The sequence below is a fragment of the Micromys minutus genome (assembly GCF_963924665.1).
Source record: "Micromys minutus genome assembly, chromosome: 8".
In the NCBI taxonomy this organism is placed as follows: Eukaryota; Metazoa; Chordata; class Mammalia; order Rodentia; family Muridae; genus Micromys; species Micromys minutus.
In genome coordinates, this window is record NC_137977.1 from 59,176,726 (window position 1) to 59,203,790 (window position 27,065).

General features: G+C 45.8%; 1 protein-coding gene and 1 pseudogene across 3 annotated transcripts in view; one reads left to right on the forward strand and one right to left on the reverse strand.

The window, feature by feature from the left end:
* Window positions 1–27,065, forward strand: part of MYO5B (myosin VB) — a 288,648-nt gene that overhangs the window by 180,727 nt on the left and 80,856 nt on the right. For both annotated transcript variants that reach the window (XM_080920007.1, XM_080920008.1), the window contains exons 10-14: window positions 1,366–1,631; window positions 9,820–9,901; window positions 10,360–10,500; window positions 18,974–19,096; window positions 20,040–20,123. In XM_080920007.1, coding sequence (XP_080776133.1) covers window positions 1,366–1,631; window positions 9,820–9,901; window positions 10,360–10,500; window positions 18,974–19,096; window positions 20,040–20,123 — 696 coding nt within the window. The remainder of the gene's footprint in view (window positions 1–1,365; window positions 1,632–9,819; window positions 9,902–10,359; window positions 10,501–18,973; window positions 19,097–20,039; window positions 20,124–27,065) is intronic.
* Window positions 26,024–26,297, reverse strand: LOC308423304 (small nuclear ribonucleoprotein E-like; annotated as a pseudogene). The gene has a single exon. The product of its transcript is annotated as a small nuclear ribonucleoprotein E-like (transcript).

A 27,065-nucleotide genomic window follows, 5' to 3' on the forward strand; every position in this document is an offset into this window, starting at 1 on the left:
GCCGCTCCCAAGCTGAGCCTGACCCCAGAGGTGAGGATTCTTGGCTCAGATGAGTCTGGGAATTCTGCTTAACCTGCCTGATGTCTGGTGTTCATGAGCTCAGCTGGGCTGAACCTGGTTTGACACTGGGTACCGCTCTCTCCAGACTGGGTCCCTACCCACGTTTGGGGAACACACTGTTCTGGAGATTTGGGGGAGGGGCATTCTTCTCTAACATCCTTCATATTAATGTTTGCTTTGGCTGGATGACTACATATTGAGCTGCAAAAGGTCTGCAGATATGATGTGAAGGGGGAAGTTATAACACCGTCTATGTTGATTTATTAAATAATCCCTCATTTCAGCCTCATCAGAAATTGAGACCCTTAAGTGAACTAGCACCACGAGGAAATCATGTTCTGAATCTAACAGACTCTCCTCTGGCCTCAGAGTTAAGAAGCTGGCTTAACCACTTTGCCAAGTACAAGATGACGGTGTGGATAACCGCAGGGATGAGAGGTTTTCTGTGGGGTCTCCTGATGGGCAGGAGACTTAGATGGTTTGATAAAGTGAGGTATGTCCCTGTGGGGACTTTAGGTTTCTTCGAGTCCAAAAGCCAGGTGGTATGTCTGGTAAGCACGAGCCAGGACCCAAAGGAGGCCCTCTGTGGTGGGAAGCCGCTAGGTATGCTGTGGAGTCTGTTTGCATGTGGTTGCTGAGAGATGTGTCCCCTAGGTCTTGGGCTTGTTTCTTCCCAGCCCATCGGAACACACCCACTGAAGTCACATATGATTTACAGAACCAGAACGTAAGACCCCAGGATGCCTCCCATGTCCTGCCCACCCATAAGACAGTCACCAATCTGGTCTCTATTACAGAAGTGGAGCTAAAGCCTAGGGACCAGAGGCAGCTGAATGCTAGGCAGTCCTATAGCTTTTTTTGTGAAGGGCTTTGAGTGGGAGGCCGAGAACTGTTTGAGTTCTGGGTGTAGTGCCCGTGCCCTCTGCAGATGCGAGCTGCACGCTCAGCTTGCACCCACTACTTCCTGGCTCCTGACTCTGGAAGGCTCCCTCATTCCTAAGCTGTCAGTTTATAGGCTGCTCCCTTCACCAGTGCTGTCCCCTCTCCCAATTATCAGGAAGGGCACAAGCACAGTGTGCAGTGCTTTACCTTGTTCCAAGTCTTTGTAACATGGTCCTTGGCGGGTGTGAGGATCAGTTCAAGCAATACCACTCAGGCTCTACAGGTAGGGGTGTGGGGGCTAAACTGGTAGGGTGGAGCCGGGGTTCCATGGCTGCCGGGAGGCACTTGGTCTCTGGTAGGATGGAAAGTATGCAAAGGAACCTGTCACCCCTTCTTCTCCTGACCCTGTCTTCCTTTCCTCAGCCTCACGATGAACACCTGAGCAACTTCTGCCGCCTGCTAGGAATAGAGCACAGTCAGATGGAGCACTGGCTGTGTCATCGCAAGCTTGTCACCACCTCAGAGACCTACATCAAGACCATGTCCCTGCAGCAAGTGGTGAACGCACGCAATGCCCTGGCCAAGCATATCTATGCCCAGCTGTTCTCTTGGATTGTGGAGCACATCAACAAGGCTCTGCACACCTCTCTGAAGCAGCACTCCTTCATTGGGGTCCTGGATATCTATGGGTAGGCCTGCACCCTTAGGGTTCACTCTACCTGATGTTCATAAGTATGTGCTTATTGGCATTTAGGAGCCAGCAATAGGTTCAGTGGATTCCCATTGGTTCCAGCCAGGAAAACTAATGAGGTATAGGGGCATTTGGGGATGTTGTTGCCAAACCCCAAACCAGACATGCCAAGTGTCTTACAATACAGGTGACAGTTCCCAAGGGATAATATGGCCTATCAAAACACTGATATCCCTGTCCCTGTCACAAACTTAGATTGCATTGTTTCTCTTAAGATACAGTCTTACTATGTAGCCTAGACTGGCTTCAAACTTGAAATCCTTCTGCCTGGGCTTCCCAGTGTTAGAGATGACAACTGTATACCACCAGGGTCAGATTAGGCACGTATTTTTACTGCTAGGAAACAGACCCAGAGAAGGAAATGGGCTGCACATTCTCATTCTAGAAGCCTCCTCACTTTTTGTATCTACTAGGTTCTATTTCAATCAACTTCTTGATCTGTCCTCAACCGGGGTAGTTGCTTTAATATCAGTTTTGCCCAGTTCTGCATAGACGAGTGCTGTATGCTAGCTTTTGTGTGGATTCTCTTTTTGGAATCTAGAGGGGACAGACGGGCTTTTATTTATGACTGATCTCTTCAGGGTGAGGCCACATAGCTTGGAGGGAAGTACTCATGGCGAGACATCAGGAGACTGGCTTTCTTTAGCCAGGCTTCCACCAAGAGCTGCGTGACTGCAGATGACAGCCCCTCTTGGCTGTTCCTATGGCTTCAAGGGAGGCTTCGAGCCAGTCTTGTTGGCATCATTGCCTCACACCCGTCTAGACTCATGTGAAATTATGTGGACAGTGCTGTATCCCTCTTGATCTTTTCTTCTCACAATGGCGTTGACCTCTGTAAGCTAAGAATAGACTCCGTTCTCCTAAAAGTACTGCTTCTGTCTTAAAATAGCAACCCAGCCCCATAGACTGCAGTGCTGCAAGAACAGGGACACTGGAAGGAAGCACAGCTTGGTGGGCGGGAATTGCTGGAACCCCTGAGGGTGGCATAAAGGAGAATCCGCTTTATTTTTATTTTTCTTAGATACTCTGTATTTACATTTGAGATGTTATCCCTTTTTCCCTGCTCCACTCCCATCCCCCCTCTCCCTCCCCCTCCATTTGCCTTCTCAAAGGTGCACTCCCTCCTAATCACTCTCTCCACCCCATTGCCTTAACATTCCCCTACATTGGGAAAACATGCCCTCCCTGGACCAAAGGCCTCTTCTCACATTGATGCTGAAGATATCAGTGTCTGGCATCAATGTGAGAAGAGGTCATGCATGTTTATACAGCCAGAAAAGTTTTCTGCCGGAGGTGGTATAAGACAGTCAAGATGGGAAAAAATACCCAAGGTGTTAAGGCCGGAGAGATGAGGAGTCAATAATTAAGAACACTTGCTGCTTTGCACAGGACCTGGGTTTAATTCCTAGAACCTGTATGGTTGCTTACATACCTGTATCTCCAGTGTGACGGGTCCAATGTCGTAACTGAACCCAATGCCTTCTGATCTCGGTGGACATCAGCCAAAACACTCATATACATAAATTTAAATACAAAAATGTAAATTTCATTCATTGCTCTGTGCTTCTGGATTGCAAGATGCAGTGTGACTACCTGCCCAGGCTCCAGATGCTATAATTTCCTTCAGATGATTGACAGTAACTTCCAACTATGCACCGAAAACCCTTTCTTCCTGTGTGACTCTTGTTGTGGAATTTTATTACAGTAACTTAAAAATAACTAAGAGACATAAGATCAGATGTTATAACCTGGTGCCTCCAGGTCTTCCTTCCAAACGTGGCCCTGAAGGCCAGCCTTAAATCTCAGCACGGAATTAGAACTGAGAAGAATTCTGGGCAATGAGTAAGCTGCTTCATTTTAACCTATGAATGTGAAGATTTCACAAAGTCCCACTCTGAAATAAGCACTTGGGATCCAAGCAAGCACCCAGTCTGTCTGCACTGACTGGGAGGTAGCTCATAGAGTATAAAAGGCTGTGGCTCCCTTAAAGACTGTGGTGGCCTGCTAACCACTGTCCCCTCTGAGGGACAGTGCCTTTGAACAGACCAGTTCCAGACACCCAGTGCCTAGGTATAAGAACAATTCTCTTTCTTTAGCTCCCTTGTCTGTTCTCCAAATAGTGCAAGATGGGCAGTACCCAGAGCAATTATGCCAAGCCAAGCTGTTCTAACTAAGGACCTAAGAAACTCCCCATGGGGTGTTCTTGCCAGGCAGGGCTGGATATTGATACAGGCTGGCAGCTTTTGGCTGGAATCTCCTTTCATGCTGACTAGCCAGCATTTACCTCGATTGGCTTTGCTAGTTACAGAGCTAATCTTTTATTCCTCTTCCTTCCTTGAGGAATCAAGGAATAAATGGCTCGATTTGAAGAAATACACATTGTTGTTGTTGTTATTGTTTTAATCTTAGGCCTTGGCTTTGCCAGGATTTGGCTCTAGCCATTTGGTTTGTGCAGAGGACAGGACAGTTCAGGATGAAACAGACGTGTCACTCTGAGGACACTGCAAGAAGTCAGCAGGTTGAACTCTGGGAAGAAGGGAACGGGATTTGCTGTCTTGTGTGTGTGTGTTTGTTTGCTATGGTAAAATACTCTTGACAAAAGCAACCAAGAGACAAAGTGTTGATCTCAGCTCAAAGTTCAAAGTTGAATCTATCATGGTGGGGAAGTCAAGGCAGGGGAGCCTGAAGTATCTGATCACATGTATGCCAGAACCGGTATGAATGGTGTTCATTGGGTTTCACCGTACACTCCAGGTCCTTTTAATGTTTGCTTTTGTTAGGTTTCTGGAATTTAGTGCATGTCCTGAATGTGGACACTGAGTTACCCTTACTCTGTTTCTCTTCTATAGACTCTCTGTCCTGTAGTGGTGAACCCATTGCCTTCATGTCTCTGGTGAAGGAAAATCTTTGTGTCCTTGGTCTGTTTTGCTTTAAATCCACTCTCCAGTGCAGATGACTATGGTCACAAACTGTTATTGATTTACCCTTTGTCCTATGGACAGCAGCCCAGTCCTTGGTGGCCCAGAAGGTCATAGGACATTGTCAGCTTCAGGGCCAGCGTAGGGAGTTAGACCTCACAGGTCACACGGTTTGCTCATCTTGTGTACCTTGGCTTATGAAGACAGCTTTACATCTGGGGATACTCTAAGGCCACGTTCAGTCTTCCAGACTCACGCAGCAGTGTCCACCCTTTGGCCATTATAGAATAGTGCTATTATCTACAGAATTTATGCTGGAGAACTGTGCAATCCTCAGTTATCATAGAAAATCGTGGGAAGATGGCTCCATTGGTGATGCACATGACATCCATGCACAAGAACCTAATTTTGGATTGATTTTTTTTAATGTCAGCACCTTTTATAGCATTTGTTTTCTTATCATTCTTATTGGATATTCTATGTATTTACATTTCAAATGTTAGCCCCTTCTCCCCATCTCTCATCCCCCCTCCCGCATCCCCTTGCTTCTATGAAGATACACCCACTCCCAACCAACCACTTCCACCTTGAATCCATGTCTTTAAATAAAAAAGCTGGGCGTGCTGAGGAGGCAGAGGCGTGAGGACCCTTGGTGTGGGGCTCACTGGCTAAACACTAACAGAATCCTTGAGACTCAGGTTCAGTGAGAGAGCAAGAAACTGTCTTTAAAATAAGGTGAAGTGGTTGAAGACCATTGCATTGACCTCTGGCCTCTGCATGCATCAGCATATATATGTATGTTCACTTCCATACACGTGTGCACACACACAGGAACACATACACAAAAGTCACAAAATGGTGTTTTAAGGAAGTTTACGATTTTACATTCGGGGATGTATTCACACCTATCCATGGCCACATGTGACCCATGGGTTGGGCATATCTTGTAGTCCTTTTGAATATTCTCCTCCTCATAATTAAGTGTTCAGATGAGGCTCCACTTTTTCCTCTGTCTATTCCCAGCCCCCACCCAATACTGTAACCTCACCTCTGAAAGCCTAGACCAGATGAAGTTAATATTCCCCCCCCCCCGAAAGGTTCTCGCTTGTGACGACAGCCTCTCGACAGCTTTCTGGTAGTCCTTTGGAGCAAAGGGATCATGGCTTGCTCTTTATTTGCAGTTCTTATAAGTTTGGCTGGATTTGGAGAGCATGGTACCCGAGAGTGGGCATTTTCTCGTCCCCATGAAGATAAGGAACTAGGTAGTTCTGTGTGTACGCACACCTTCCTCCCACCTGCACATTTTGGTCAAACTTTTCTCAGGACAGATCCTGTGCCCTCTTGTATAGACTTGCATATATTTGCTTATGGCATTTTAATGCTATGGATTAAGAGTATATTTATTTTTCAGAGTTGTTTCTGTTGGTGGATAGAATTACTACAGATATAATTTGGTTGGAGAGAAAGCATTGTCCTCTCCCCTTGGCTGTGTGTTCCTGAGGTCAGGTGTCTTACTCATTTTCCCAGTCCCAAGCTTCTCAGCCATCTCCAGCCTTACAGTAATTATGCTAGATGGCAGAGGAATTGTTACCAGATAATATCTTAGAAACAGGGAAATTATGAGCTAATTTCCGCCATCTCAAATTAATGAGAATGTTCTTTGTGGAGTGCTACCAATGTAAACCTTTAAAAAATGACAAGTGGGAGATATTTAAATCTTCAGCCCATAGAGCTCAGCCAGGGCTGGCTCTGCCAACACACCCCGTGCCCATTATCTGGCCAATTGCTGGGCTGGCTCTTTAATCTTCCTTGTAGGTTATATTAATTAAATTTCCTCTAGGCTTGGGCTGTCATCAGCTATCACTGTGGCTGGAAGTGGGGGTGGACTTAGGTTCTAAGTGATGTAGCTTAGTCTACAGAAGCACTATCTGGACTAGAAGGGCCATTTGTGGAGTAATAGCTGTTGCCTGGTCTGTTCTACTGGGGCTGTGACTCATCATAGCACTTGAATCTTTGATCTTGTTTTATTAACTTGGAGTCATTTTTCCCACGTGGGCATCCAAAGGCTGTACTTTAACATGGCTGTCTCCGAGCAATTGATTCCTTTGATCTGAAGGTGATTTCCCACTTTTCCATGTCGTAGACCTTGGTGGGGGTGTCAGGGGAGACCCCGAGGCTTTTGAAACATTGCTCTGAGCCTGTTATGGGTCTGATGAATCTACCTGTGGTAATCTCTCAGCACAGAGAGCTATCTCCCCACCACTATATGGTCAGTCCCTCACCAGGGACAGGACTGCCATGCCTTCCTGAAAGTAGTGCTTGCAAAGATGGAAAATTCAGTTTTCCGTATTTAGAAGTGGGGGTTGGGAGGGCGGAGTGGCTGCTGGCGGTGATGGAGAAGACCAGATGAAGCCTGTATCTCCATCTTCTCCCTATTGATAGTCCCTCTTCTCTCCCACACCCCAGGCCTCAGATACTCCTCCTTCCAAACATACTCTGTTCACAGCCTTTCCAAGTGATCTCTTCTTCCTTCTAAAGCATACTTTTGCCTCTCTCAGATTTTGACTAGATTCTCTGTGTGCAAATACCCTGGTTTTGTGACTCTCTGGCTTTGGGTAGTTTGGTTAATTTCCTCATATCCTGGCTTCCTCATCTGTAGAGTGAATTTAGTGAGAGACCCTCACTCCTGGTTGTTAGAGGGATTAAAGGAAAACCCACAGAGCCCTTGATCTTAGTGTCTAGTAGGTGCTTGTACTTGATAGTTTTAGGTCAACTTGACACAAACAAGAGTCATCTTAGAGGAGAGAGTCTCAGTTTATAAAATGCCACCATAAGACTGGACTATAGGCAAGCCTGTGGGACTTGGGAGAGACTAGCCCATTGTAGGTGAGGACACTACTGAGCTCATGGTCCTAAGTTCTATACGAAAGCAGGCTGAGCAAGCCATGGAGAGCAAGCTAGTAACCAGCACCCTGCATGACCTCTGCATCAGCTCCTGCCTCCAGGTTCCTGTCCTGTTTGGGCTCCTGTCCTGATTTTCTTCGATGATGAACAATGATGTGGAAATGTAAGCCAAATAAATCCTTTCCTCTCCAAGTTGTTCTTGGCCATGGTGTTTCATTGCAGTTATAGAAACCCTAACAAGAACGGTGCTGATGAGCAGGGCCTCTGCAGTCTTTGAGCTTGATGTATAAAGCAGAGAGCCACTGCAGTACAGGTTCTGTGTGAGCTCACGTGTGCAGTGACACTGTCATGTGCAGCTAAGACTGCCCAACACTTCTGGCTCTTACAGTCTTTCCACCATCTCTTCTGAGATGGATCCTGATGTAGCTGTCCCAGTTAGAGCTGGGAATCCCAGACTCTTGTTTTATGTTGGTCGGGTTTAGGTCACTATTAACTGTTGGAAAAAGAACCTTTCTCTAATGAGGGCTGAAAGACTTGCTAATCTATAGGTGTAAAGCCAAGACCTTGAGGAGACACTTTATTACTGTGTCTGTCTAGCAGATTCATTAGTGTTGGGTTTTCTCCTGGGACTTATGACCTAGACAGTCACTAGTTTGTGGCTTGGTTAATGGTACAAGGCATGAGTTCCATCTTGTGGAGTGGGCTTTAAATCATACCAAACATTTTTTAACAGCAAGACTGTGGTAATGCTCCTAGCAAGGTGTGGAGAGGAAATAGACTGACCTAAATAAAACACTGAACTTCTATGTGTTTAAAAAATAATCTTTCTGAAAAAATGTTATTTGGATCTCTGTGATACATTATATATGACATTTGTATTTTTTTAAATGCATCAAAATATTGAAACCTACTGGTATAGATGAACTCAACCCAGTAGAAATTATGTAATAACACTATTGACTGGTGTTAGGATGACACTCATTCATGGCAAGGCACAGGTAGAAAAATAATCTACTTGTACCTTTCTGGTGCCTGCTTCTGCCTTTTGTAAAACAGTGTGCTAGGGACTGGGCAGATGCTTCTGTGGGTAAAAGTGTTTATTGTGCAAGCAGCAGGACCTGAGTTCAAATTCCCCGCACTCATAGAAAAAGAAGGGTATGGCTATATGAGTAACTAAAACCCCGATGTCATGGGGGTGGAAGCAGAAAAATAGTTGGAACTTGCTACCAACAGGAGCTTCAGAGAGCTAATATCCAAAATATATAAAGAATTCAAGAAGCTAACTGCCAAAAGCCAAACAACCCAATCAAAAATGGGGTTATAGAGCTAAACAGGGAATTCAAAAGGGATGAATCTCAAATGGCCGAGGAGCACTTAAAGAAATGTTCAAAGTCCTTAGTTACCAGGGGAATGCAAATCAAAATGACCCTGAGATTCCACCTTACACCAATGAGAATAGCTAAGATTGAAAACTCAGAATTATTGACAAAGTAGAGAGAGGCTGAGCAAAACACCTACCATTCTCCTCTGGCCTCTTCCCTATACACACAGGCGCATGTTGCTTCATAACCACCTGCTCATACATGCACATCACATACAACACCCACACACCAACGAAGGGAGCTTTTAACATGGTAATTCTCCTTGGATAAATAACCTTAGGAAAGAATTATGGAGTTGAGGAGGTATATAAAAATTGCCACAGTATTGATAGCAGCATATGATAAAGAACCAAATGTCCTTCACTGGGGATTAGTGAGTTGATACATCTACGTGTCAGCTCCTGAGTTTCTGAAAATTGGAGAAACATGTCCTAGGTTTGAAAGGTAGCAGCAGACCTGTCTGTTCTGTCTGCCCCCAATCCAGGAACCCCTGCAATTTCCCAGGTCTTACCCTGCAGACCCATACAGACCTAAAACCGGTACCATTGAAGGATAGCATGGTGGTGTTTTTAGATTGAAAAGTTAACTGATAAAAACAGGAGGAAAAATATGAGTTTGATTTTTCTTTAAAAATCATCAAGAAACGACCTACCAGGATGCACAGAATCAGGGCTGAGCATTGTTGGTCCTCCCTGTGATTTCCTACGCCCAGTTCTTTATCAGTTGAAAAGAAAGCACTTAATGCCTCTGTTTCCAATTTTCAAAGATTCCTAGCACTGATATTTGCAACAGAAGTCTGTGCACAGGGCAGAACCTGGCAACTCGATGCTAACATAAGGGAGGGAGGCAGCCTTGTTGCCTCCCAGGGAATACTTGGTGGGTGGTGTATCTTACCTGTGGCTTTACCTCTTTCCTTCTACAGGTTTGAGACCTTCGAGATTAATAGCTTCGAGCAGTTCTGTATCAACTATGCCAATGAAAAGCTCCAGCAACAGTTCAACTCGGTAGGCTCAATGTATGACCTGGGTAGCTGGGGTCAGGACCTCACTGTCCCCTTGGAATGACATCCAGGCCACTCCTCTTCTGAGATTGGTGTGATTCTGCTCTGACCTTCCCTTTAGTTTGCCTCTTGGTGATGCTTCCAAGAAGCAAATAAATGTCCCTTGATTTTGTCTCCATGCCTGAGCTTTCAGGGTATCTAGGGAACTGAAGGTCAGATGCACAATCCCTTTAGTTGTCGAGAGTCCAGCAACACATGTAGGATTCTACTATCCCAAGGCAGGAATGAGAAATTACCTACCTGTGCTTTGCCATTTCTGCTCATGACTGTGAGTTAGCGACCAGACCTTCTGTGGCACTTACCTGCCATCCTCCAAGACAGAATTTAATAAGAGCTTAGGGAAAATTACTCTCCAGGTGTGTTCACAGTGCACTCACCTTGGCCTTTTGTTTCTTGTCTTAGCATGTGTTTAAGCTGGAGCAAGAAGAATATATGAAGGAGCAGATCCCGTGGACCTTGATTGACTTTTATGACAATCAACCATGTATAGACCTCATAGAAGCAAAGCTGGGTATCCTGGACCTATTGGATGAGGAGTGTAAGGTAATACTGCTCCTGTAGTCATTGAGTAGCTGGGGTCTAGGTCTTAGCAGAAGCCTCCTGTGTGGTACAAAGAACCAGTGGGATCTCCTACCTGGAACTGAATCTGATTGGAAAAAGCATTGGCATCCACCATGCTAGCTAAAAGAGAACCTGTTGATGTAACTAGCAGATATATACCCTAGTCAATGCATGCTTCTCTTGGGCTATGTTGGTGGTATGCATTTGTCTCACAAGTATAAGATGCAGCTAACATCCAGATAGGTATTCTTCCAGAGAGGGAGGGACCCAGGAACCTGGGGTGGTCTTCAGAGTATCAGATGGCTGTGAATGGTAGAAATCTGTGGGATGGTAAGAGACAGATTCCCTCCTGCTCTGCATTTTCTGGACTTTTCTGGTATAAGAGAGGATTGTGCCAATAACAGGGGAGCTCCTGGCAAGTAGGATGTAGGGTGAAGAGATCCAACTTTAGTCAGTTATCCAATGTCCTTGGTCTCCTGCACTATGGATTGCTAGAGACTGAATTTGATATTGACAACGTCTCTTAGTTCTTGGACTGATTAGTGAGATGAGCGTGTACCAACACCTCTCTCTCCACCTCTCTCTCCTTTATCAAAAAGAAACAGAATTTATATGGCTTGATCTAGAAAGAGAAGAACCAGTTGTTTTGATTTCAGTTTCCCCACAATTTTCTGCAAGAGCAATGAGTGTGGCTGGGCGTTTATGGAAGAAAAGGAGTTTCCTTCCCAGAAGGGTGTTCTTGAAGCATTTCCTGGTGCACACTCATAGTCCCAGCACTCAGGATGCTGAAGTAAGAGAACTACTCAAGAGTGAGGCTAGCCTAGACTAAAAAGAGTTCAACACTAGCCTGTGCTAATTACTGAGACCCTGTCTCAACTAAAGAACCTCTACCAGCCCCTGGCAGTGGCGGCACATGCCTTTGATCCCACTCAGGATGCAGAGGCAGGTAGGTCTCTGAGTTTGAGGCCAGCCTGGTTCACAAAGTAAATTCCAGAACATCCAGGGCTACTCAGAGAGAAACCCTGTCTGGAGGGGGGGAGTAGAAAATACACTAAGTCCTATAGCTGGCACATTTGTATTTCATAATTTTTGGGGTAGCAGGGAGAAAGTGGGAGGCAAAAGTCTTACTCTGGAGCCCAGAATGTCCTAGAACTAACTCTCTTTGTAGCTCAGACTGGCCTCTAACTAATGAACAGCCTCCTGCCTCATCCATCCCAATGCTGAATTACCAGTATATATTACCACACCAGGCTCTCTAAATGGTTTTAGCATCTCTGTGGAGACATGAGCTTCAACATCAAAGTCAGAGCCTAGGAGAGAGAATCCCAGGTGTTTATTGCTTGTCTAGGCTTGCCCAACATGAGAAGTTGTGGTCAAGGTGGGACAGCTGCCCCTGGAGTGAATGCCACTGGCCAAAGTCAAAGCCCAGGCCCTTGTGTTTGCCTTCTTCTGTAGCTCCCTCCTAATTTCCTAAGCCAAAACCCAACTGGGTCCATGCTTCCCTCCCCCTAGGCCCTTGACTCCTATCAATAACGACCTCCACTACCTGGGTAGCAGGATCTAGTCTGACTACAGCTCTCTACTCTGCTTCTGGGAGCTAAGGGGATGAAGCCACACTCTGAGGAACCATAGAGGATGGTTCTTTCTGGCTCTCTGAAGAATCAATGCATCACAAATCAGGAACTCCCAGGGAAGGTGCCCTTTCATATCCCATTTACTCACAGCCTGTCACAATAACCCCTCAGTGCTTCAGGACAATCTGTTCTGAGATGTGAGCAGCTGTGTGGTTTGCAACGAGTTGCACTTCCTTTTGCCAGCAAACCTGGCTGCTCATGGGCTTCTCCAGCCGTGTTGTCTGAAGCTGGTACAGAAACCATTACACACAGTGCTGGGATGATGCAAGGCCCTGAGGGAACCCCAGAGTAACGCTGGGTGGGGAACTGGTGAGTTCAGGAGCAGCATGCCAGCACATAGCAGCTAACAGTAGTGGAGAACACAGACAAGCAAACCATGGGCAGTTAGCAGGATAACCCCCAGGGGTCCTACCCTAGTCCAGGAAGTGCTCCTAGGTCCCCCTGCTGTCTTCATTTGGTGGTACACATTCCTGGGGTATTCTGTTCTGTGTTCGTGTGGGGTACACATTCTTAGGGTATTCTGCTTGAAATCCACCTTTTCAATCTCAGTTGCCATAATCTGTGATCTACATAAACCTTATGCTATATTTTGAGAGCAAAGTCCTCCAAACAACAAGACAGTGTTTGCAGGGGTACCAGGGGCACCAGGGGCACCAGGGCCCAGGGAGAGATGCAGGCACAGCCTGTGTTTGGAGTCAAGAGTCCCACACAGGCAGAGAGGCACATAAGCTTGGGGCATTGGAGTGGTAACTGAGTAGTAATAAGGAAAGAGGTGCTTCAGACACTGAGCTGCCTGGCTGTTGTGTCTCCACATGGGGTCTCACCGCTCCTTGGAAAGGAAGGTTTGCTAAAAGTTCTAATTGCCACTTATCAAGCTAGTGGGGACGTAGACTATCAAGACACCAGGCAGTGCTGCCTATAGCTGGGTCACAGGTGTGAAAGAGGAGGCCAGGTGGTCACGAAGTTAAGGACTAAGAGGAAAAAGTCTGCAATGTGAAAGCATTTTGTATGGTGACGTTGTTCTAGGCATCAGGAGTTTGTGTAAAATCTGAAACAGAGTCTAGCAGCTGTGGGCTTTAAGACAACAGAAGCTACTACATTTGTCAAAATCACCCAAATGAACCCTTTAACGGGACAGATTTTGCTGTTTGGAGATGGTACATCAAAATGTCAAAAGTAGGAGTCTCTAGAGCACTGGTTCTCAACCTTCCTAATGCTGTAACCCTTTAATACAGTTCCTCATGTTGGGGTGACCCCCAACCATAAAGTTAGTTTTGTCCCTTCATAACTGTAATTTTGCTACTGTTTTGAATCTTAATGTAAATATCTAATATGTGACCTCCAAAAGGTTTGCAACCCACAGGTGAAGACAGTTGTTCTGGACTCTTCTGGGTGTCACCACACCATGGTCCTAAGAGGACTGGGGGATTTCCATGCTGCTGATGGCACCCAGAAAACCTGGCACCTTCTGCCTGTAGGGGCCACCTCAGACATGTCCTTTTCCTCCTTGTCTCAGATCCTCTAAGAATAATGCAGTGGGCACTAAATAGCTGAGTTCTGTGATCTCTGTGGGAGAACACACAAAACCAAACAAGGAGGGAGCTAAGGGCACAAAGCAGCCAGCAGGGAGCCTGGTCTTGCAGATGTTGAAGGAAGCTCACAGCCACTGCCTTTCCTTTGGAAGTGTAGATATGGCCTTGAAGGGATTCTTCTCAGTCATCCTCCATTGTGAAGGAGGCCAGGAGCTACAGGGAGTCAGGGAAGAGACACTCATCAAACCAGTTTAGTTCCTTCAGGGGGGGAGAAAGCCTGAGCATCTCCAGTCAGACCAAGTCACAAGCTTCTGCTGTCCCCAGTGCACTAGAGGATGGTCTTGGGGTTGCGGTGGACATGAGATCACATGCCAGCCTACCCCTAAGCCATGTTCAGACTGGACACTTTCTCTACTCTACTCTCCTGCATGTCTGTCACTTGCTTCTGTAGGGAACAAGGTGGTCTCCTTGACAGGATGTGATAGGTTTGTACTTCTCTGCCATAAAGCTTGCATCTTTCCTTCCGTGGATCCTGAGGAGAGCTGAGCAAATACTCATTTTCCTGATTGTCAATTCAAGGTCATAGTGACGCTGGCCAATGACCTTGGAGCATCTGCCCTCCTGTTCCCTCACCTGGGTGGCCTGCTTTCAGAGGTTTCTTTATCCACAACTTGGTACTCCCACCCCACCCCACCCCAAGTCTCAGGATGCTGAGCTGGAGGGGGAGCCCAGCTTGAACAGACAGGGACAGTAAAGGATCTCAACAATGGGAAAATAAAAACAAACACCTCGAGTCTGTTTGGGGAGATTATAATAATCTTCCTAGAGATAGGAGTACATGGGATGCTGGCCAGGAGGGTAGCCCTCCTCCCTAGGAGAAGATCACCTTCCTAGTGCAGAGCTGGAGAAAGATACTGAGACTCACAATATTCAAGCAGGAATTCCTTTTTGTCTTTTTAAACTGGAGGGTAGGGTGTGGGGTGGAGGGTTATTCTGGGGATGAGACTCAGGTAAGGCCAGTTCTTTTCCAGTGAGAAAACTTTATTTACCCCTACAGCAGTTTTTAATCTTCTGCCTGGCAACCTGGATTCTTTGTGAAGGAGAGAAGGAGGCCTCTGCAGGCTCACAGGCTGGTAGGATGTGGGCATGGGAGTAGCCTCTATGAACAGGAAGGGGAGTAATAAAGGTACAGGTGTATTTGCTGAAGTCAAGAACCTTAACCGAATAGAGGGTTGCCAGGTCAGTACCCTGCATCCCTGCTTCCAGATGGGAGCAGAGTCTCAGCCCATGGGAGAAATTCTCAGAGGGAAACTTGGTCTGCCCTTGACTGTCACTCTAAATCATATCCACAGGGCATGGCAAAGTGAAGTTCAATTGATACAAGAGATCCAACGTCCCCCGGTGAAGGGGGGGGGGGGTAGAGAAGGGGATGTGACTAGATGGTTCTGCTGACTACATGGGTATTTGCAGAGGGGGGCGTCGTTGAGCCCCAAGTAGCACTGCAGTGTAGTCAGGTGTGCAAGAAGCAGCCACTCCCTAGAAAATTATGGGACCACTGAGTCCTAGGCCCAGCTGGGCTCTGACACCAAGAGGACAGAAATGTTCTACAAGGCTGGACACAGTGGCACACTCCTTTAATCTCAACACTCAGGAAGCAGAGTCATTTCAAGACTGGCCTGTTGTACACAGAGTTTTAGGCCAAACAGAGCTACCCTGTTTTTAAAAAAAAAACAAAACAAATCAACAACAACAAAAAAAAACCAAAACACAGCACAAAATAAAAAAAATTAAAAAAATTAAAAAAAGAAAACCAGAAAGGAGGAGGTGGCAGCAGCAGTCATAGCACTTCTTCAGGACCAAGTACCTGGGGATGCTTGGTGCAAGGATGACTTGTGAGTTTTCAGGGGACAGATGGGAGGGCGCAGAAGTATAGGGTGGAACAAGATGACATATAAGTAAGCTGTCATTGTAGCCTTGCCCAGGGGGACAGGAACAAAACCAGGGGTGAATCAATGGTCACAGAGACCTTAGCTGTCACCTCTTAGTCCCAGGTGATGTCCCAAGCAAGAAAAATGTTTGTAGTGAAATAATCCTTATTCAAGGACATTAGAGAGAGGTTTCCATTCCCCAACACAGTCTCTTTTTTAAAAAAAATTAATACTACTGGGCTAGAGAGATAGCTCAGCGGTAAGGGGCACTGACCGCTCTTCCGGAGGACCTAAGTTCAATTCCCAGCAACCACATGGTGGCTCACAACCATCTGTCATGGGATCCGATGTCCTCTACTGGTGTGTCTGAAGACAGCGACAGTGTACTCATATACCTAAAATAAATAATTCTTTAAAAAATACTACTTTATCTTAATTGTAAAGTGTTTTAGGAGCTTTGTTGAGATGTAATGCACACAGTGTGGGCATTTGAAGCATACAGTTAAGTGGCTCTCTGTGTGCTCAGCACTGCAGACATCACTTGCAGAGCATCCTCACTGCCCTGCAGTGAGTGGATGGGCACCTCTGCCTGTCACCTCTCCTGTCTCCATACAGTTGCCTGTTCTGGATGGGTTGAGACTTCCTGAGAAGTGACAGCCAGCACCACAGGCCAGAGGGTTTAGGACTCTGAGGGATGGAACTAGACCCAGGCTCTTGAGCCAGGGTTCTCCACGATGCATTAAGGGGGGGTGTAAGGAATATGTAGTCACATATGGACTCCTTTTTAAGGGTTTGGCCCCCTGTGCACTCTAGAGCTAAAGATAGCTATAATCCAGGCTGTGTTCAAATACAAGATTTTCTCCCCCACCCCAATGCCTGATTAAAATTTATATATGTGAAAATATTTTTGGAAAAAAACTTCACCTGACCCTGTGTTCACAGTTGCCTTAGATACTGTTGTCAGGCCAAAAAGCAGGGTATTGAATAGATGTCCTAGAGCCAGCCTTCCCTGACTTGGACCCCAGGCCTACTACATCCAAGCTTCATGTCTTATCTAACCTGTTTGCCTTGGTTCCTTCTCTCTGGTATAAACATAATACCCAGCTCATAGGGTGCAGTGAGAATGTGTTGAAACTACTGTGACTGTTATAAGCCTCGTGGACATTGGCCATGACCGTGATGAGAATCCTAACTGGGAATCGCAGCTGGATGATCTCAGTTGAGTGGAATGAAAAGTGACAGGAGAGATGGCTCTTAGTCAGAAAATGCACGTACACATGACCCGGATCACTGGTGTCCTCTGGTTGTTCCTGCCCGTCTCAATTAGCAACTACATAGGATCATAGAATTTTCTCATTGAAGTTCCAAGTGCATTGTCAAGGGTTGCTAGCCGACTTCAGCATTTGCTTAGAAGAGCTTCTCTTTGTAGTTCTGTCTGACCCAGTTGGGCCAGCCCCAGGAGGTCCTTCTTGCTCCCAGCTCTGGCCTGCCTGGCCCTGACAAGCCCAGCTGTGCTGACACCTCTTTCACCCACACCTGGTAGTTCTAAAACAGAACTCTCGGAGATGTATAAAAGAGTATATATAGAAAGTGCTGAATTAAATACATTTTATTGTCTGACCGACACAATTAATAGCCTCCTTCAAGAAAGAGGTTTCTCTCTTTGAATCTCCTATACCACTTGGCGCAGGGAATTCAGTGCTAGTTACACCAAATTGAATCCTGAGGGGGGAAAAATCAGTTTGCTTACAAAGGACCTAAGAAGTTTGTTCCCACATCTGTAAGCATTTTCCTTTTTGGAGCATATGTTATTTACTGAGTAAAGCCTTTTTGCGTGGACACAGCAAGGGTCACTTCCAACCTTGCCTGATCTGAAGGTACAGTGTGAAGTAATGAAGGAGAGTCAGCAAGCTGTGGAAACTCAGAACTGTCAGGGGCTGTCAGGATAACAGCATGAGGGATGTCTCCCTGGGTAAGACCCTGTCATCACTGGTCATTTCAACAGCAGGCACCATGTCTCTCTCTCTCTCTCTCTCTCTCTCTCTCTCTCTCTCTCTCTCTGAAATTCTCTCTCTCTCTGTCTGAAACTCTCTCTCTCTCTGTCTGAAACTCTTCTTCAAACAAGCCCCCTCCTACATCAGTGCCTTTGGGTATGAGTGTGTGTGTGCGCGTAAGGGCTGGTAATATTTTACTGGAACATGGGCAGTTTATCACTGGCTACACCACTGAAGAAAATGAGTCCCTCCATCTTAGCACCTATATGTCCACTCTAGTGAGAGGTGGAGTCTTATGAGTCACTCCCCCATACCTGATAATGGGTCCACTCTTGAGCCGGTCAGAAAGGCATCAGTGAGTTCATGGCTGCAGCGCCATGTGACACCAGTCACTGTTTCATGGCACACCCCCAAGAGTTCTGACATTTATATTATTTTCCAGCCTCTCTTCCAGGATGTTGCTGAGCGTGTACACCCCCAGCCCCATGTTAGTGTGTAACTTACTTAGGGCTGGGCACTGCACGGTTGTGTAGAACCCACACTTGGATCAGTTGTGTGACTCCATTAGCTACCACCTACTGCAAAGAGAAACTTCTCTGATGAAGGCCGGGAAGCAGCCGGCGCCTCAGAGCACAGTCAGCAGTCTGTGCTGGAGCTTCAAGGAAGCAAGTTACTTGCTTGCTTTGGAAGCCATCAAAAGAAGCTGCCCTGAGAATTTGTCACATAGTGAACCCTCTACGTCTAGATCAGCATTTCAAGGTGGCCAGAAAACAATTCTCAGCCCTTTGAGGGGTGAGGAAAGAGCTGAGACAGACCTGTGACTATGGATTTATACTATGTAGTAACTAAAAGCTGATGGTGAGTTGTAATAATATGCCTATGTGTTAGGAATTCCCAAGAAGAGAGACACAAGACCAGAAATGGCCTGGAAAGGCTTCAGAAGAACAGGCAGCTGAGCCAGGGCAATAGTATGGATGAGCTAGGGGAAGGATATAGGCTAATTATGCCAGTCTTCTGAGTGAGCAAGAACGTGGTGCTGCAGGGACAGGAGCATCTCCAGACAATTCCATGGACAGGATTCTGCCTTATGACTTTGTAGCCATCTTCGTCTTTTCCCTGGACTTGCATTTTCTGCTGGCTAATTTGTTCTTTGGGGCTAAATGCCCTACCATGGATGTCAGTCCACACACAGCCAGTCAGTGACCTTTCGTAGCAGGGTCATAAGAGTCCGTGGTTGACTTGTTCTTATCACTGTCCAGTTGGAGTCCTGGCTGGAGAGCTGAACCCAAACTCCAACCCTTTGCCAGGATACTTCACTGCCTTGTCCTTCTTCACCAAACACTCTATCCGGTCTTATGCTTCTCCAGGTCCCCAAAGGAACTGATCAGAACTGGGCCCAGAAACTCTATGAACGACACTCCAGCAGCCAGCACTTCCAGAAACCACGCATGTCCAACACGGCCTTCATTGTCATCCACTTTGCAGACAAGGTAACTGTCCTCTTTACTGACCTGGGACAGACCTTAGATCCACAGTACATAGAATAGTTTCCAGGCTAAGGAAGTTGTTTTTGCAAATTCCAGTGACCTGATGTTGAAGGTAGGTTCTTTGAAGATTTCTTCCCACCCTCCCCTTGGCTCATCTCTAGTTTACCAACTGTCAAAGCCTAGGCCCAAGCAGAGCCTGTGCTACTGCAGTTGCCTTTCACGTGCACAGCAGGTAGTAATGGAGGGCTGCTCTCCTGGGAAGATGGCAGCAACAGAGCAGGGTCTGCTGTCACTGAGCCTGAGATAAAAGAGGGAAAAGCAGAAACAAGGTAGCAATATTGGGATTCCTTCTGGAGTAGCCCATGCTGATCCCAGTGTTGGGCATAGACTCTGAACCTCTCTAAATGGGTTCCTATTGAATTCTCAGGTGGTAAAATGCATGTCATTGCATATCCTGACTCAATGCATCTGGGCCATGGTGAAGAAAATGCTTTCATAGAGCCTTAAAGAGGCCTTCTCTCATGGGATTTTCCTTTTTAATAAAGCATTCTCTTCTGCCAAATGAATACTCAGTAGCCTCTGAGTAAATCTCTGTATATCAGATTTTCCTCGGTTCCTTCTCTCTAGGACGTGTATAAAAATAATACCCAGCTCATAGGGTGATATGGACACTGAACTGATGCAGTGAAAATGTGTTGAAACTGTGGCTGTTATAAGCCCCGTGGACACTGGCTGTGGCTGTGGTGAGAATCCTAACTGGGTGGAATCTCAGTTGATATGGAATGAGGAGTGTCAGGAGAGATGGATCTTAGTCAGAAATATGTATGTACATGACCCGTGCACTCTTAGCTCTTATAGAAAATACCATAGAAGAGATGAAGCTACCCTAAGAGGCTACCAGAGCCCCTGAAGCACTGACTATTTTTTTCCATTGCCATGGCTCCAGGTGGAGTACCTTTCAGATGGTTTTCTGGAGAAAAACAGGGATACGGTATATGAAGAACAGATCAACATCCTGAAAGCCAGCAAGGTAAAACAACAACAAAAACCCCACTGGGAATGGGGCTGGCAAGGTGGGGAAATTCTTGCTTACTTGTGTTAGAATACTTGCACAGGGCTCTGGGTTTAATCCCCAGCACCATAAAAAGCAAATACATGGGAACTGGGTGTGGTCTTACATGCCTGCTAGTCCAGTGCTCTGGAGGTAGAGGCAGAGGATCATGGCAAGTTTGAGGCCAGCCTGATCTATGTAACAAGTTTAAGGGCAGCTGGGGATACATGATGAGACTGAAGAAAAAAAAATGAAATACACCAACAGGTAGGAATGGGGATGCTATTGTGAGCCCCACTGTGGAGCACAGGAAGGCAGAGCCTGTGGGGTTATGTTGGTGACATGTGTTAGAGGGAAGAAAGCAGGAAGGTGTCTCCTAGAGAGAAAACTAGGAAAGACACCCTGAATGGAAGGATACTGGAGCTGCAAGCCACCTAACAACCAGGACAAGGCATAGGTATAAGTTGTGGGTGAAAAAGTCTCCTGATGTTCACCTCTTTCATCTCCTACTTGCAAACCTAAGATTATTTGAACATCGCTAAGCCTAGCGTGTGTGTACTTTACCTCTATCCAGCCATCTGAATGTAATTGTAAACAGGACTGGTAAGAGGCATCTCTGCACTATTTTGTTATAGCATGACTTACAGACTGTGATCCGACTCGTCTGCCAATGGCTGTCTCCCAGGAGAAAGTCCAAGGATCCAACACTTGTTCATCCCATGACACTGGACGTCTTGGCTGGTCTTCAGTGTGTGTCAGAATCTGAGATGTAGGCTCTAATGCTAGTGAGGAAATGGGCTTTTCACGGAGAGCAGGAAAGCAGGCAAAGGGTCGGGGTATCCTTCTTCATGCCTTTTTCATTGGCTGCCACCAGCAGGCATGGCTCAGACTGAAGGTGGATCTTCACACCCCAAATGATCTAATCAAGAAAAATCCCTTGAAGGTGATGTGCCTAGCTGCTTTGGTTAGATTTAATTTCAGATATAGTCCAGTTGACAACCAAGAATAGGTATCACAGTAATAAAAGGTGAGATTTCTAGGACATCTGGGTCTATTTTGGAATACTTGTTGTCTCTAAAATTTTATCTGCTCCTTTCTCAGGAATGCAGATAGCATGTCCATCTGCACCCTCACCAAACACATTTGTTAAGCACTTGCCTGTGAGTCACCCACCCCAAGTCCACAGTTGGCATTCAGAGACGAGCAGAGTTACATTCTGATTGTCCCTGGATGAACTGATACAGATCTGCTCGGAAAATATGAAGGGAACACAGAGACTCTGGGAGAGACCTAGATAACATGAAGAGAAAGGAAGTCAGGGTAGGGGGTGGGGAGGAGAGGCCAGTGCACCTGTGTTCCAGCAGATGATGCAGATGGTGCTACCAGTCGCAACCTCAACCCATGTATCCAAATCCATCCCTTTTCCATCAGGGGCCCAACATAGGATGTAGGGAGGGACCAAGTTAGTGGCAACCACTGTTGTCATCTCAGAATAGCCATGTCAGGTAACTAACCACAGACACAATCCATTAGGCATAAGCATAATGCTGTTTTGGAGTTCAATGTCAGATTGATGTCTTAAATCTCAAGTCTATGGCAGTTGGAAGGAGGTTTTCCGGATATCGCACAGTGAGCCAGTCATGTCAGGGAATGCTGAACTCACCCAAAATCCAAGTTGCCAAGCATCAGCCAAGACTTGGCCTGCAAATCAGGCATTGTTAAGAATGGTGGTCTTGATATTCCTGCACAGGATGTTGCTTTATATTAAACATACTGGGTTTTTATTAGGAGTTTAGCCACAAAAAATCAAATATCACTGAGTTATATACAAGCCCCCTCTAGTCCGTGAGCATCTTCTGATGGGTGCCTAGTCTGCATCATGGCACACTGGTACTGGCATGCCTTTGTAAGGGTGAAATGATCACAATACTCATGCCTAGTCTCCTCTGACTTGGCATACATCACTGTATCTGGGTTATTCTTCCACATGAGCATACACAGTTTTTTTTCTTTTCTTTTTAAATAACTCTTGGTAGTTTGCTGCTGTTCTACAAATAGCACAGTGGGGCACATAGCAGTTGCAGTGTTAGTAAACTGCAGGGCGAAGCCTCTGTGTGTGCTGTGTTCTGGGAAAGTTGCAGGCTCCCGTTTCACCCCAACCCCACTACCGTGTTTCTAACCTTCTCTTCCACCAAACCAGTGACCTTGTGGCCTGGTGCCTGGCACATCTGTCACTGTGAATGTTTACACATCTTTGTTTACTAAGCCAATAAAATAAAATAAAATAAAATAAACCTTTCACTGTAGTACTGGTCCTCTGAGGCTTAGATTTCAAATGCATGTCTAGAAACATTTAAGACCTTGGGACATAAATTTAATGCCATGCCCATTTTTTTTAAGATAAATTTTACTTCCTAAACTCAGCTAATTCTCAAGTCATCATGTAAATTCATTATTTTATCTCAGGTACTTTTATATTATGAGGAAGCTATTGGCTTTTATCCTTTGTGTGGCTTACCTGATAAGAAATTATCAGCTTGTCGAGAGTAATTAAGTGGTGTGAAATGGAGGAGTCCCACCTGCCACACCACTGGGGTGTTTGCTGAACTCACACTGGGAGGGGATAAAGAAGGGGTAATGAGAGTGATTAGGGAAGCCTGTTACCCTGTGAAGACTTAGCCTTCTCAGCTATTACAGAGCTTTATATGGGGGGAGGCTCTTTAAAACAGGGCTTTAACACATTCATTTCTTTTAAATACTAAAGATGGCAAGTTTTCCCTTCCAACTTTTGCTGCCAATGAGAAGGAATATTTTAGTGTGAGGGCAGGCTTGGAGAGTATCTTAGGGTTTACTGCTGTGAACAGACACCATGACCAAGGCAACTCTTATAAAGACAATATTTAATTGGGGCTGAACTTACAGGTTCTGAGGTTCAGTCCGTTATCAAGGCGGGAGCATAACAGCATCCAGGCAGGCATGGTGCAGGAGGAGTTGAGAGTTCTACACTTTCATCTGAAGGCTACTAAAAGACTGGCTTCCAGGCAACTAGAAGGAGGGTCTTACCACAGTGACAGACATCCTCTAACAAGTTCACTCCTCCTAATAGTACCACTTCCTGGGCCAAGCATATATTAACCACCACAGAGAGTGATCCTAAAGAGGACAGAACTTTTCCTCTTGAAGATGTTCTCTTACCTGTTGTATGTAGGTCAGAGGGTCAACTGTTGAGTTGGAATTCTATGTCCGTGTGAGTCAGGCAACCTGGGCCATGGATCTAGATGGACACAAATGTTGCCACTCTTCTACTGCATGTCATCAGAGAAGTGGCCTCAGAAACATATGGTTCAGAGGGTCTCTGTCCAAAGCCTGGTAGTTCCCAGAGTCCAGACATGGGAGTGAAGCAACTCAGAGTGAGCCCCAGTGTTCCACTCCGAACAAAGGTGTGTTTAGTGGGGTTCTCTGGAGCAGGGCCAGTAAAGTGTGTGTGTGTGTGTGTGTGTGTGTGTGTGTGTGTGTGTGTGTGTGTATGTGTGTGTGTGTGATATGTATAAGGAATTTGTGAAATAGTAACAACAGTTCTCCTTCCCAAGAGGCTGAAAACCTAGTGAATGATCAGCCTTTGGGGCCAGTGCCTCAGCAATCAGAAGAGTCCCACAGTGGGTGTCTCACACCAGAAAGGCCACTCTGTCCACAAGGACAGGTGCCTCAGCAACACTGTTCTGGGGCCACAGCCCTGAAAGGTTTCTACCACTCCTTAGTCAGTGAAGGAACCAGAAGCCCCAACAGGACAGATCAGCTCAGTGGCAGGAAGGAGGCCAAGTGAGCAGAAGGATGCTGCCCACATTTGGGGTGCACCTACTTACATTTGGGGTGTGCCTTGCCACATTTGGGGTGTATCTGCCAACCTTTGGGGTATATATACCCACATCAGTCAAGGTAGTCAGAACAACTTCTGAGTTGTTTCCCTACCCATGTGATTCAACTTGGTGGCAAGTTGACATTAAAGCCAACCGTCACAATTTGCCTTTTACAATGCATTATTTTTAGATGTCAAATCCCATAGTAACTTATTGAAATGGTGCTTTATGGCATGCATGTTCCTCAGTATGGCTAGTGTCCTTTACACTGGCTCTGGGTGTTGGAAAATGTGCCTGAGACTAAGCATGCTAGAACTCCAGGTGATGAACAGTGTGTTTCCTTCTCTTCTCCAAGGCTGGGCTGAGGCTTTCTCTCAAAGCCCACAAAATGGCTACTTAAAATCCTATTTATTTAGAAGTTGAAGATTTACTCCCTCCCACCAAAGTGTAATGCCAACCATGTAAAAGAATTGGCTGAAAAGGAAGTGCAAATTTTGTTATGCTTGCACTGGGTCCTAAGGAAGAGCCCTCTGATCAAGCTGTCATAAAATGTCCCTTTTCCATGTCACATGTCTGTGTGAAAGAAAATCTCCATTGTGTTCTTATAAACATCAGTGAATAGGTGTGGTTTCCAGGGGAACAGCGTGCATGTAGCTGTAATTGAAATTTTCTTAAACTGTGAGCAGCCTTTAAAAGGTATTTTCCTACTTCTCTTAATCCTTTTGCAAACAGATTTGCCTCAGGTCTTTCAACTTTATATCAAGGCTTGAATAGCAAAGTCAGAGAAGCCAGTACCTATGGGGACATTTCACACAAATGGTAGCAAATAGGATTAGCAATGTGTTTGGTTTGTCAGAGTGTGTTACTGTGACCGCTGTCCAGTTAGAAAGGAGCGATCCATAGAAATGCCTGGGTGGACTCCTTTTGGTAGCTGCCTTGGGGTGAACTATAAGATTTCCATTCCTGGTCAGCTAGCTTACGAAGCAGGCTTTTAAGCAGCTATGACAGCAAAGATGGAGTTTCTTCTTGGCCTTGCCCAACAGTGTAGGTGTTTTGTCCTTTGTGTTCCTTGACAAGTTGTGATTTTTTTTTTTTTTTTTTTTTTTTTTTTTTTTTGTTAAAACTTCAACTTTGCTTCTATTTGGGGAATTTCTAAGTAAACTTCCTACCTATCCCAGCCCTCTGGGTATTTGGGTGAATAGGGGTCTTGATGGCTGCTTTCTTCCTGGCTCTTTTGCTGTGGTCTGCAATTCAGGGTTTTATAATGGCACCTCTTAGCCTTTAAGTCTCATGACCACTGAGCCACCAAAGCAAATCCTGCACATAGGAAGCCTATTGCTCCTTCTCCCTAGGTACAGTCTCAATACAGGGACCTGCAGTTAAAACACAGCTTTGAAAACAAAATCCAAATTCTGCAGATAAATGGTACCAGTGTTGAGTCAAGTATCTCTTAGACAGTCGGCATCTCTTGGGCTGTCATAAGCAAAAAGAGCTGAAAGTATAAAATACTTATTTTTCAATTTGATTTCAAAATTCTTCTTGAAACATTTGATACCTTTTCCCGATCCTAAGACCTAAAAAATTTTTCACATAAGCTGTTAATGTTATACCCTCATACAGAATAATTATGCAGGTTGGGGATACTCACCATTGCTACAAAGATATAGCCACCCATTATTTTCCTGTAGAGATTCATGAGCGCTGACCTACCCTTGCTTGGATACACCTGGGCACTCTGGTAGAATCAATCGAAGGAGGCCTGGGATTGGCAGTCCCCTGCCTGTGATCCCTTCTGACCCTGATATCCCTACATGCTCAGCAAATCATGGCAGTTTCCTGCTACCCACAAGCCCTTAAGCAAAGGGTGTCTAGCTAAGTTTACATTTAGAAGAAACTTTTTTTTAACACAAACAATCTCACAACATTTATTGTGTAAAATAAGATGAGTAAATGTAGCTCCCAGCAGAAGACACCTTTAAAAACATCGAACAGCTTTGTCAACTTCTCCATGTTTGACCATTGTTAGTTGGAAACACTTTGGAGCAGAGTAATATTATCTTCTTTTAGCATGATCCAACCCAGTGGCTTTCTTGACTTTTAGAATGAACTTCTTATGCACCATCTAATATGAGGTTCATGTACTCATCAAAGCCAATAACACAGCCCTCTATCCACACATTCACTCGCTCATGCAGCCACACCTGAATTCGAGATCATTTTGCAAGTATCTGAAGATAAGGCTGATAGGCTGCACCGTCACTTTCTGCACCTTCTGGCCCCGACCTCGGAACACCATGGTAGAAGTCACCTAGAGGAAACTCTTGACTGTTGGTGAAATCCATTTGAATTGTAGTTCTCAGACAACCACATTTGGATTCGTGCAGGGAGGATTCAGGCATTGAGGTCCAACAGAACTTGAGTCAGTTTCTGAAGAAGGTGTGTTGAAGGTGTTTTCTGCCATGTTGAGTTGGAACTTCTCTGGCATTGAAGAGAGGGAAAGATGCAGAACAGATAGTTGGAAATGGGATCATGGTGAGCGGAAGGGATCCAGACTGGAGAAGCTGGGTTGAAGAATAGTAGAAGTCTCAGGCATCAAGGAGTGTGTGTGTGTGTGTGTGGGGGTGTGGGTGGGGTGAGTGTTAGAGAACTCATCTGGGGATCTAGCAGACAGCAGTACTGGAGGGGGGAGGGAGCAGAAGCCAGCCAGTAGAAAGTACTAGAAAACTGAAAAGCAACAAAGTTTAGCAGAAAGTAGGGTTGCCACGGTTTAGAGAAGACATCCAAAAAAGAAGGCCTGGATCAGTGGATGGAAGCCATCAGAGAAGATGGGAACCCACGCTACTTAAAACCCTCTGGGCTTTACAAGGAGGGCCCAGATGGTCCCTGGAGAGTCATTTCAGCAGCTTGGGAGGAGGAAGCCCAAGGAAGTCTCCTGAGGCTGGCCTGAGGGAGGACTTAGGGAAAGACAGTGTCTGCCTGTGGACACCGGGATGGCTGTGGTGTAAGATGTGATGTCCGGCAAGAGGCAGGACAAAGAGCTAAATGAGGAGAAACCAAAGCAGCA